The sequence below is a fragment of the Sabethes cyaneus genome, chromosome 2, assembly GCF_943734655.1.
Source record: "Sabethes cyaneus chromosome 2, idSabCyanKW18_F2, whole genome shotgun sequence".
Taxonomy (NCBI): domain Eukaryota; kingdom Metazoa; phylum Arthropoda; class Insecta; order Diptera; family Culicidae; genus Sabethes; species Sabethes cyaneus.
This window is the reverse complement of record NC_071354.1, coordinates 203,617,599-203,630,227: the sequence shown is the minus strand read 5'-3', so window position 1 is coordinate 203,630,227 and position 12,629 is coordinate 203,617,599. Positions and strand designations below refer to the sequence as shown.

The 12,629-nt window shown below is 41.8% G+C and overlaps 1 protein-coding gene across 2 annotated transcripts in view; it reads left to right on the top strand.

Moving 5' to 3' along the window:
- The first annotated feature begins 3,962 nt into the window (after window positions 1-3,962).
- Window positions 3,963-12,629, top strand: part of LOC128733555 (guanine nucleotide exchange factor DBS) — a 243,767-nt gene continuing 235,100 nt past the window's right edge. For both annotated transcript variants that reach the window (XM_053827211.1, XM_053827210.1), the window contains exon 1: window positions 3,963-4,896. In XM_053827211.1, the coding sequence (XP_053683186.1) occupies window positions 4,716-4,896 (181 nt within the window). In that variant the 5' untranslated portion in view covers window positions 3,963-4,715. The remainder of the gene's footprint in view (window positions 4,897-12,629) is intronic.

The following is a 12,629-nucleotide window of genomic DNA, read 5'->3' as shown; positions in this document are numbered from 1 at the left end:
GTACTTCCGACATTTCTGGAGGATTTGTCGGAGAGTAAAAATCTGGGAGAGCACCTTGTAGGCGGCGTTGACCAGCGTAATGCCGCGGTAGTTACAGCAGTCTAGCCGGTCGCCCTTTTTATAGATGGGACAGACTACGCCTTCCATCCACTCCTCCGGTAGTTTCTCTTCTTCCCAAATCCTCGAAATCAGCCAGTAAAGTGCAGTTGCTAGCAGTTCTTGGCCATTTTTGTAGAGTTCTGCCGGGAGCCGGTCCTTTCCGGCGGCTTTATTATTCTTCAGCAGACCGATTTCTCGTCGGATCTCTTTGAGATCGGGAGCCGGTACGCTGTTGTCGTTTGTAGGTACTCCGAGGTTAACTTCCATTGCGTCTCCTGCTGCTATGTCGCCTTTGAGGTGCTCATCGAAGAACTGCTTCCACCTGTCGACCACCTCGCGCTCGTTTGTGATTACTCGAGTAAATTTTCAAATAGACCTAAGTGACAATGAGAGATTCTCTTCGCGTCTCCTCTCTTCCGTCTTTCACGGCTTCATAAATGCATAGAAAAGGAAATTTTCAAAACATTTAGCTAACTAGTGACTCCGGCAACCGTTTTATGCAAAGCTGATGTGTTAAAATGCATTAGGATCGCCGTATAAAGCGGAAGAGAGGAGACGCGAAGAGAATCTCTCATTGTCACTTAGGTCTATTTGAAAATTAGATCCCCTCCTCGTCCCTACACATGTCAGGTTTTGGTGTGTGGACCTTGCGAGTCTGGTTCACTTTGTCGTAAAACTTGCGGGTGTCGTTAGCCCGGAATAGTTGTTCTAGCTCCTCACGATCTCTGTCCGCCTTCTGACGCTTTTTCTTCCTCAGGATCGTGGTCAACTCATTCCTCGCTCGTCGATACTTGGCCAAATTCTCTCTCGTGGATATGCTCAGATAGTTTTCCCAGCTCTTTTTGCATTCTTTTGGCATTCCCCGTCAAACCAATCGTTTCGTGCACTCGAGGTTTCCACACGTAGCACCGCGGTTGCGGCCTCGTTGACGGCCGAGCGTATCCTACTCCATCCGTTTTCGAGGGTCGAAGCATCTAGCTCCACAGAGGAAGGCAGAGCTTCATCCAGTACGTGCGCGTAGTTTTCAGCAGTTCGCGGGTTGTCTAGTTGCCGAATGTTTAGCAGAGGAGGGCGACTTTCTCGCGAGGTATAAACCGTCGATAGTTTTGAGCGCACATGTACTGCTACTAGGTAGTGGTCCGAGTTAGTATCCGCACTCCATAGGGAGCGTACGTTTAATGTTCGAGAAAAACCGGCCCTCGATGAGAATATGGTCGATTTGGTTCGAGGTCAGGTGATCTCCAGTTGGCCTTGTGGATATCTTTGTGGGGAAAGAAGGTGCTTTTGATCACCGAGCCTCGGGAAGTCGCAAAGTTGATGCATCGCTGGCCATTATCGTTCAGTCGGTGTGCAGGTTATGGGGCCCGCTCACCGGTCTATACATTGCTTCCCTGCCGATTTGGGCGTTTATATCCCCGATGATCGTCATCGGGACTTGATGTCCCGTGGTGTACAGCTGTCGTACGTTGTCTCCAGCTGCGCATAGAACCCTTCCTTCTCGTCGTCGGGTCTACATTCGTGTGGACAACGCACGTTTATGATGGTGTAGTTGAAGAAACGGCCTTTTATCCTCAACACGCACATCCTCTCGTTGATCGCTTTCCAGTCCACTACGCGATCCTGCATCTTGCCCAACACTACGAAGCCCGTTTCCAGCTCGTTGGTCGCTCCTCCGCTCTGGAAAAATTGGGCTTTGCCGCCACGGATCCTCCACACCTTCTCGCCTTTGCGACAGATCTCCTGAAGTGCCAAACTTTTGAGGTTCCAGCTGATCGAACAGCACCTTGTCGCCACCAACGAAGTTTAGCGATATGCAGTTCCAGGTACCAAGTCTCCATTCCATGTCCTTATTTCGTCGCCTTGGGCCATGCCGAATATTCCGAGAAGATATTTCTTGATTCTTGTTAGTTTTTTAGGGTTTAGATAGGTAGCCGTACTAGGGCTTACCCTATCGAGTCTCGGGATGGGGCTGCCATCACAACACTGTGCCTCCTCCCCTGTTGGTATATGACCTTAGTTTCCACCGGGGTTAGTTACCCGATCTCCGCTAAGGTTGCTCGTATTCCGGCTGGTACCACGTGGAGGTAGGGGTAGGAGTTGCTAGATAACAGGCTAGGGACCACAATGGGGTCTGTTTTACGCATTATCAAACCATTTACCAACCACGTTCGTTCTCCTTTTTGCCAAATTACAGCAAAAGATTAAGAACGAAGGAGAAAAGAACAAAAATGAAGGAAAAAGCATAAATCAGACGAGGAATGAGAAAGAAATTAAGGATAAACTAGACAGAAAAGAAGGAAAACGGGATAGCAAAGGACGAAAAATAGGAGAAAATACGGTAGTATTAAAATGGAAAAACGTGACCAGAAAATAAGTGTCAGTGTCAGGGTTACCTCGATATAAGACAATTTATAATTTCAAAAAGTTGTCTTATATCGAAATTGTCTTATATTGAAACATGTTTTTTGTTAAATTGCCAAATGCCAAAACTTTGAAAATGATTTGCAATGGCCTAACGACGTTGTCTTATATCGAGGTATCCCTGACACTGACACTACAGACACTACAATGATGTCAAACAAAACGTGACACAAAAGGATGAAACATAATAAAAAAAACGATTGCAACAGACGAAAACGAAAAGGTCTGAAAACTAAGAAAAATGGAAGAAAAGAGACAAAAAAACGGAGAGAGGAAAATTGAGATGCAGGAAAAGGGCGAAAAAACTAAACAGGAAAAGATTAGGAAAAGAAAATAGTGAAAAAAGGAAAATCGAAACAAGAAAAACAATTTGGAACAGAAACCAATAGGGTAATAAAGAAACAGGACTGAAAATGAGAAAAAAAGGATTGTAAAAACGGAACAATGAAGCAGGAAACATGGGGCAGAAAGAAGAGAACAAGAGAAAAGGAGGAAAAACCGAAGTAAAATGACAGTAAAAACCTAGAAAGGTACAGGAAAGGAGGAAAACCGAAACTAAAGGCGAAAAAAATGGACTGGAAGAAAAAAATATCGAAACAGAGGTAAACCGTGTGGGAGAATAAGACGAAAAATGTTGATCTTAATTTCAAGTATAAAACGCATAGAGCGCTCATGCTTGCAGTGTGAGTTGGGAGTGTGCCGTAAATACTGAAGATAGAGAAATACTTAAATCAGCAATCTTATGGTTCATAATTGACTCTATAAATGCCTCATACATAACATTTTCCAATTTTGTTGAGGCTAAGAACTAAAGTGTTACAGTTAAATAAGCAAAATCGGTGTACTAACAGTCCTGCTAGCCGGTTATCTAAAGCTACCTGGTGCTGCAGTGCGAGCATAGAGCACTGTTTTCGATTTGAACTAATCTGTCACAAAAAACTTTCTAATTTCTAATTTGCTTTGTATTTTTTTGCTTATAATATTGTTTTTCTGCCATTATACGGAAAATATATGTTTTTATGATATCTTTATGACGTTCATTTTCTATTTTTATGTGATTTACTGAGTGTTATCTGAAAACCAAGGGTCCAATAGAGGACTTTTCCTGATAAGATGCGCTTTGATTTCGGTAAAACGTTCCTATTCACAGTTCTATGCTGTGCGAAACGCCTGTTTTACTATAGTTGAAAATTTATCACATTTTTATTTGATTTCATTTAAAACTTTTGATTTATTTTTCACTTTAAAAATATAACTTTCTGATTGGCAACTCTGTAGTGTAGTAATCAGTGAAATTCTTGTGAGTTTGCTCGCTTTCTCTCTCGAAGCCAGCGCGCTCACCATTCTCTCGGTTCGCAATCACATGCAAGCGCAAGCAAAACGCTCGCTCGCGCTCGGTAGTCGAGAAAAACACGTCGTATTGAAAGTAGCGTCTGTTGTTGACCACGGGATTGAGTTTTGCAGCACTATTTTCCTCCTTGTATATCGATGCATTAACATTTAACTAACATTTACCTTTACTGGTTGATAAAAGCTATACTTTTCTACAAAGGTGCGATACAGTGATAACCCTAGAACTAATCCCAGTTGTCGAAGTTAAGCCACCACGTAAGTGAAGTGCAATTTATTGCATGATTTTGGATTCAGGCCAAATTATACACCCTTCCTAAGCCTGAATGAGTCGAATCAGGTGAAAACAACGACGGGCAGGTGAAACCAAAAAAGGCAGGCACAGGTGGAAGTGATAAGCGTTCTATGCATGACACCCCGACATGACATGGATATGGGTTGAATTCTGCGAAAACCAAATACCTACCGATTTTCATTGATTGATTACAAAAAGGAAACGAATGGAATTCACCTTAAATTAATCGGCTTGTAAACAAGAAAAGTTTGTGTGCTGTTGTTGGATTAGTACGGTTGTATAGTGAAGCAAATTAGTTGAAGTGCAATCGAGCGATTCGACGAGGTACCTCCTAGAAGCGGATGGGAAAAGTGTAATTGCGATTGTTCTACAGTGGGAAAACGTAGTGGAACCGGACGAGGTAGTGGTTGTTAAGTTACTTGTGGGTTGTGTGGGTATGTAGCAGTGGCCGCTTTGTTTGGCACCCGAAGCGAAGTAAATTGTGAATGTGAAGATAACAGAATCGAGCAAAAGTTTAGCGGAATTAGAAGAAAAGTATTCGCCGGAAGGAATGGCCAATACGCCAAATTCTATCGAGGTTCAAATCGATAACTTCCTGGAGCAGTTCAAGCGGAGCGCTTCGAAGGCAATGGAGGGCGACTGGTCCTCGTCGTCATCGACGGCCGTTACGACGCCACAATCGGCCGGATCCGGGCCCAAAATACGGAACATTTTCAGTGACCAAGGCGAAGGTGAGTGAACTGACTGCATACGGCAAAAACGTAGGTATGCGGAAGAGAGTAGAGAAAACGGGATACGCGAGCAGCCGAATGACTCATGCATTTGAAAACGGTGTTGGAAAAAGCGGGAGGCTTGAAATGGGGTTAAGAATAGAATCCCAGACCGAGAATCGTCCGACGTTCTCTCTCAAATTTTGAATGTCGTGTTCGAATTCTTGAAAATTCATCTGGTTTGAGCACGAAACGCAACTCGAACGAATGTTTACACGTACTAACACATGACGGCGCACAAGCTACCGCGCGTGTGTGCGATACGAAGTAAAGAGAAATGAAAACTCGAAGCAAAATGATCACTCTAGCACTGCAGAGTTGCCAAGTCTTGCGATGCTTCATATGCAGTTTATATGTTTTGGAAAGTTTTCTGAGATTTCAAAGTAAAAAACTTGGCAACGTTATTGAATCGGTGATCTGTTTATTATTTATTTTTTTCTCCAAAATTTTAATGTTTTCGCGTAAGTTTAACCGTTCAAAGTGTTGCGCCGGTGCCGGTCGTGAAAAATAAAAATGATAACGCGATCGAAATGGAAAGTGACGTTAATTTATCAAAAAATCAACCTGCCATTGAGGCAGAATCGTCACCACGGGAGTGCAAAATAGTGATACTCGTGATAAGATTTAAGAAGAATTTGTTATTATACTGAAATCCGGTGATGATGTTGGAAAAATTGTGAAAAAGTGTGATAAGTATGTTAACATGTTGCCTACAGTGAATAGGCAAGGCAATTAATATAGATCCAGAATCGAAGTACCGTTATAAGTGGTTAAAATTGAAGCCGGAATACTACAAAGATTATTTATTTGTCTAATTTGCCACTTGGTGATAAGATTACCGAAGAAGAGTTCGATGAAGTGATGGGTAAGTGCGATTTGATTTTGAAGGATCCCAAACGGAACATATCCCGCGATGCAAAGGTAGGCGAACTATGTCCCTATGTTGAGGTAAGTGCTATCTTCTTTAATATGATGCGTTGTGTTTTGAATTTGTAACAACAAATATTTAATCGTTCTGGGATATTTTCGATACAAAAATGAAGCCATGTTAAGACAAAATTGAATGACAAATAAAATTCAGAGTAGGTACCTAAAAGACATTAAACTGGCACTTGGAATAAAATAAGTACAACATAGAAAAACCAGTGACACCAAATTGATTTAAAGAATAGATGAATGTGGGACCAAATCAAACTAATTTAAAGTTGGCTGTAAAACATAAAAGCCAAATATTATGAAAAGTGTTTTAATTTTATACCATTCCATCTTGATTTCTCTATACCCGGTTTTGTGTAGTTTGTACATTGGTAAAATATTCAAAATTGCTTGATTAGTCATTTTTGGTTAAATATTCTAAAAAATTAAGCAAATATTAGCTCTCAAGCAATGCTCTAAAAAGTTTTTTTTTCTTAACTTTTCTGGGCAGATGCATTTACTATTTGTCCAAGTGCTCATTCACACACGTGTGTTTTGCTGTTTAATTTTCGTTTTGATTAATTTTGCCGCCTTTCCAAAGTTTCATACAGAGTCGCATCATAGCAGGGATTAAATAAAACTCTTGAACCAGACAGTTTCCACTGTAGTTTGATACGGGCACATAGTTACTTAAGGATTTTTGGTAACATGCTGAAAAAGTGTAAAATCAGATTGAACTTAATTGCAAAGAACAGAAAATACGCGCGAACGTTTTCAGACTATTTTAAAAAGTTACTTACCCAAACCCTAATGAATTAACTTTTCCGAACGAAAGTGATTAAGTACTTCTACATTATATACCACAAGTCATTTAATAAAAAACGCATGAAATACGTTTAAGTTCGATAAAACATTTATTTCACTTATTAAAATCCGTTATTTTTCATAACAATAGATTTAATAAATAATCACAGCTAATGAAAACTACATAGAAATAATTATTAATGTATTATAAATGATACATATTAAACAATAATAAACAAAGAGGTATCGGTTAACATTTTCGAGTTTTAAACCCTTTGTAACTAAGGTGAATTTTTATTCTGTACTTCAAAAGTAAAACTTTTATCTATAAATATTTGCAAACAGAATGTAAAAATACTGATGTTTTCTTACTTCGTGAAACCATATTCAATGTTTTGTTTTAAGTATTTAAGCTGGCATAATATTTAAGCTGACCGCTTGTATGCACTTAGTCCTAGATCTTCTTTTGTACTATAAAACGTGAATTGTCGCGAAATTTTCATACTTTCGTTTGGCTATATTGATTAATTGAAGCAAAATTTTCAAATCATCGTACAAGTTTAAACCGAAAGGTTCGACAATACTGTAAAATTTTGTCGCGCATAGCATTAGAACGTAAGTAAAATTTAAAAATTTGGTTTTTCAAGAAAATCTTCAAGAAATGTTTAGATTTTATTAGCTTATTTTAAACATTCATAACTCTGTATGTATCGTAGAAACAAATTGATTTGATGGAAATGGAAACCAATTATTTAGCAATCTAGCAATAAATTAATCGGGAAAACATTCCTCAAAATTTTATAAGATGTTGGAACACTGTAAGAAAAGTTGGAAAACTGTGTTCTAAATAATGGAAAATTTTCAAAATATTGGTTTTTAGTTTGCCGATTTTTATTCTTTGTTTAATAAAAATTTCACGATAGCTGTCTCTCTTGTTACGGATTTAGGGTCGAAATACTAATGACTTGTTGGATCTTAACGATCTGTAGTTTCTCAGTAGTAACACAGGAACAAAAAAAAACGTCTTCGCAAATTTTTCCCTATGGAAAGTTTAATAATCGGCAAACAAGAAAATTATTTTAGAGATTTAAGTTAAGATTTTCCATGATTCAGAACATAGTTTTTCTGCTATTCTAGGTAGTTTTTCACTACAGTGGAAAATTTCTTAAATTTTTTTCTAGATAATTCTTCTTTCGAATTGTTGAGATACTTTACTTCCGACAGAAATTCGGACAGAAAATACCGATTTTCAACACCTTCCACCCCCTTCCGTGGACAAGCGTGGATACCAGGGCTTGTTCGTTAACTTTGACGCAATTTTGATTCATTTGACAGTACCGTCTTAGCCGAGCAAAATTTGACAAAGTTGTGTATGGAACATTCTCCCAGTTGGCTTCGAGGTATGACGCTGGTCTAATAAGCCAGTCGTCGTATGTTCGAATCTCGACTGGGAGAGGCTGTTAGAAGTCAATAGGATCGTAGCAACTGGCCCTGCAATTGTCCTGCACTCTAACAGCTGGCTGCGAAGTCTGTCGTTTAAAAAAAAACAGAAGGTCAAGTTTCGATAACGGAATGGAGCACCTAGGCTTTGCTTTGCTTTGTGTATGGGTCATTTGTAGAACTAGTTAGCATCTTCAATTTTGCTGAATAAAGTTGTAGGTAATATGCTACAATGCTAGTACGTCATTAGTAACCAAATGAGCATTCATTTAGTCACTAATAAGGTACTAGCATAGTAGCACCGTAAATATAAAAGATACAGTAAAACTTTTTTCAGCAAAATTGTAGATAATGACTGGTTCTACAAATGTGCCATACACAACTTTGTCAAATTGCTCGACTGAGACGGTTCTGTCAAATGAATCAACATTGAGTCAAAGTGAACGAACAATCCCTGGCGGATACAGACTCAGCCCTCACCCCTTTGTCCACGTGTAAGCTCGAAACACAATTCCCCTACTTGGGTTCACTACGGTGGGCTACTATTGTACTATTGTAGCGTGGGGTCCATCACTACGTTGCGAAGTACGTCAGCGTACTTAGACGCTTTACCGCCGCGGTCTCCTTGGCCTTCTTGATAGGTGACTTCCGCTTGACCACCTTTTTTATATTTGCAGGTTTGAGAAAATCTTCATAGACAACACTTCCACGGTGCCGAGTAGTTTTCGTAAGATACCAACTTGCACCTACCTACTAAAAACTCTCCTGCTCCCCGTTTCCTGAACCCCTCCCGGAACTTTAGGTTTTATTTCAGGAGAGGTCGTGCATAAGCACTTCATCGTACGCAAGCATCTTACGCCGAGTAGTTCTCAAATGCGGGCAGTGAATCATGACATGCTCGGCCATTTCCTCGGCTACCGTACATACGGGGCAAAAGGGTGACAGAAACCGCTCACGCGTATGTAGATACTTCTTAAAGCATCCATGCCCTGATAAAAATAGGTAGAAGATTACCTCACCGTGTCTTCTACCGATCCAGCACGAGATGTTCTGGATCAGCCTATGGGTCCACCTGCCGTGTTCAGCGGTCTCATTCTGCCTACTACCTCCTAATAGAGTCCAGCCTAACTCTGCCCTGAGCGTTCCTGACGTTGTTCTGCCTATGGCACTCGATGTCCTCGCCTAGAAGTTATGTATATGGGGATCATGGCTACAATGACCCCGATCGCTTCCAACGATATGGTACGATACTCGCACGCTACGCGCTGAGGCATCAGGCTGAACACTACGTTTGGAGACAATCACTTGTGTTCCAACGATAACTTAGGTCTCTAGGGCCGCCTTGCGGTTACTGATCATCACCGCTTCCGTCTTATGGTGTACCAATCGTAGATTGACGCCAGCCAACCAGTGTTCAATTATACTTTAGAAGAGGTGGAAATGCCAGCATTTCCACCCCTTCTAAAAATTCGTGTACAACTGTTAGGACGATATCGTCGGCGAGACCTGGGATCTCGACCCCAGGTGGGCAGCTCGAGTCTTAACACCCCATCGTACATGGCGTGCTAAAGCGTAGGACCGAGAATTGAGCCCAGTGTAACACCCGCTGTCACTTTATACTTCTTCGCCCCATCAGCCGTGTCGTACACTAGCGTCCGGTTTTCGAAGAAGCTTTAAGCAATTTGCATTGAGGGTCCGGTACCCTCATCAAATGCAGCTAGCGCGATTGCACCCCAGCTGGCGCTGTTAAAGGCGTTTTTGATTCGTAAGCTTCTCGAGCCTCTTCATGACGGACTTGATTGCGGGCGTTGTTTGCAGAGAAAGACTGTATTGTCTATTGGGTGTTATTAGGTTTATTTATATTTTGTCTTGATCAAGGCTTAAACTAAATGGATTAACCCTGTTGTGATCTTTAATTTTAACTAAATATTTTATTTTAAATTTTATATCAATTTTTCATGCACAAATTTTGACTGTTTTTCTTGAATAAAATACTTGTGTTAATTTTATATGGGTCCCCCAGCGCCGTACAGCTCCCAACACCGGACACTTTTAACTTTCATAGTTCAAACGATGCATCTTAGTGGCTAATATGATAAAATCGATAAAAAGGACAAAAAATTAACATGTGTGATTTTATAGGTTAGAATCATTCATGAAACCAGAGATTTGATTGTTTTTATCTACCGCCGATAGGATTGTTATGTTCCGGCTAATTTTCGGATCAGCATTACAGTATTATTCGGTCGCATAAAATTTCGTTTTTCGTGTATAAAATATCTCTCATAAAATATTTTCCAAGCTTCATAGTTCATGTTTCCATAAAGTTATTCAATGCGTTCTTCTTCTTCTTAGGTGGCTTGCCGTCCTAAGACAAAGCCTGTTGAACAAAGTTTCTCCATGTAACTCGGTTGAGGGCTACCGCTCTTCAATTCCTCGGACACCGGGTACTCTCCGCCAGATCTCGCTCCACCTGGTCTAATCATCTTGCTCGCTGCGTTCCTGGTCGTCTTGTTCCTACCGGATTTGAGGCGAACACCATCTATGCAGGGTAGTTGTCCGGCATTCTTGCAACATGCCCTGCCCATCGTATCCGTCCAGCTTTAGCCACCTTCTGGATACTGGGTTCGCCATAGAGCTGTGCGAGTTCATGGTTCATCCTCCGCCTCCATACTCCGTTCTCCTGTACGCCGCCGAAGATCGTTCTTAGCACTCGTCGTTCGAAAACTCCGAGCACCCGCAGGTCCTCCTCGAGCATTGTCCATGTTTCATGCCCGTAGAGAACAACCGGTCTAATAAGCGTCTTGTACAGGGTGCACTTTGTACGAGGACTTAGTCTGCTCGACCGCAATTGCTTGTGGAGCCCATAGTAAGCACGACTTCCGCTGATAATACGCCTCCGAATCTCATGGCTGGTATCACTGTCCGCCGTTACTGGTGAGCCAAGGTAGACAAATTCATCGACTACCTCAAACTCATCGCCGTCGATCAGTATACTACTGGCCAAGCGGTGTCGTTCGGCATCGGTTCCGCTGGCCAGCATGTACTTTGTTTTAGACGTATTTACCTTTAACTCAATCTTTTCTGCTTCGCGCTTTAGTCTGGTGTACTGTTCAGCCACCGCCACAGATGTTCTGCCGATAATATCCATGTCATCGGCAAAGCAGACGAATTGACTAGATTTGTTGAATATCGTGCCCCGCGTGTTGATATCCGCTCGGTTCATAACACCTTGTAGCGCTATGTTGAACAGCAGGCATGAAATACCATCACCTTGACGAAGCCATCTGTGTGATTTAAATGAACTTGACAATCCACCCGAAATACGAACACAGCACTGTGTACCATCCATCGTAGATTTAATCAGTTTGATGAGCTTCCCGGGGGAGCTGTTCTCATCCATAATTTTCCATAGCTCTTTCCGGTCGATGGTATCATATGCGGCTTTGAAGTCAACAAATAAATGATGCGTGGGAAATCTGTATTCACGGCCCTTTTGGAGGATTTGCCGCAGTGTAAATATTTGATCCGTTGTAGACCGACCTTCGACGAAGCCGGCTTGATGAGTTCCTACAAATCTATTCGCAATTGGTGATAGACAGCGGAAAATGATTCGGGACAGCACTTTATAAGCGGCGTTGAGAACGGTGATCGCTCGATAGTTCTCACAGTCCAACTTGTCGCCCTTTTTGTAGATCGGGCAGATAACCCCATCTTTCCACTCCTCCGGTAGCTGTTCCGTATCCCAAATTCTAACAATTAGTCAGTGCAGACAAACGGCCAGCTTTTCTGGTCCCATTTTAATAAGCTCCGCTCCGATGCCATCTTTTCCAGCTGACTTGTTGTTCTTTAGCTGCATGATGGCCTCCTTAACTTCATTGATATTTTTTGAAACGATGGTTCTACAATTGATGAAGGGACGGTAGGGAAAGAAATGAAAATTTTTTGGTGAAGGTGGGGAAGAGCGGAAAGGAAGGGGGGCGGTATTGGTAGCTATGCTTGACAAGTAGTCATTTTTGCCCACACCCACACATTTTTGCCAAACCACATACCCTGGCGGGTGTTGTGGGTTCGAATCCGGTTATAATCTCAGATTACAGCTTGGTTCGACTCATGCACCTTCCAGTATTGGACAAAAGGTAGGAGTCAAAATGACTACTTGTCAAGCATAGCTACCAATACCGCCCCCCGTTCCTTTCCACTCTTCCCCACCTTCACCAAAAAATTTTCATTTCTTTCCCTACCGTCCCTTCATCAATTGTAGAACCATCGTTTCAAAAAATATTAATGTATATGTATGACCGCATTTCAAGGTCAAGACTAAAAACTTGAGATTAGTCTCCTTAACTTCGCCTATCGTTGGGGCTGGCACCTCTTCCCCGTTTGCTGCACCGTCGAAATCGCTTTCCACGCCGCCATGGTTTTCCGCCTGGGCGCCATTCAGGTGTTCGTCGAAGTGTGCTTCCACCTATCGGTCACCTACGATCGTCCGTCAGAATACTGCCAGTCTTATCCCGACACATTTCGGCTCGCGG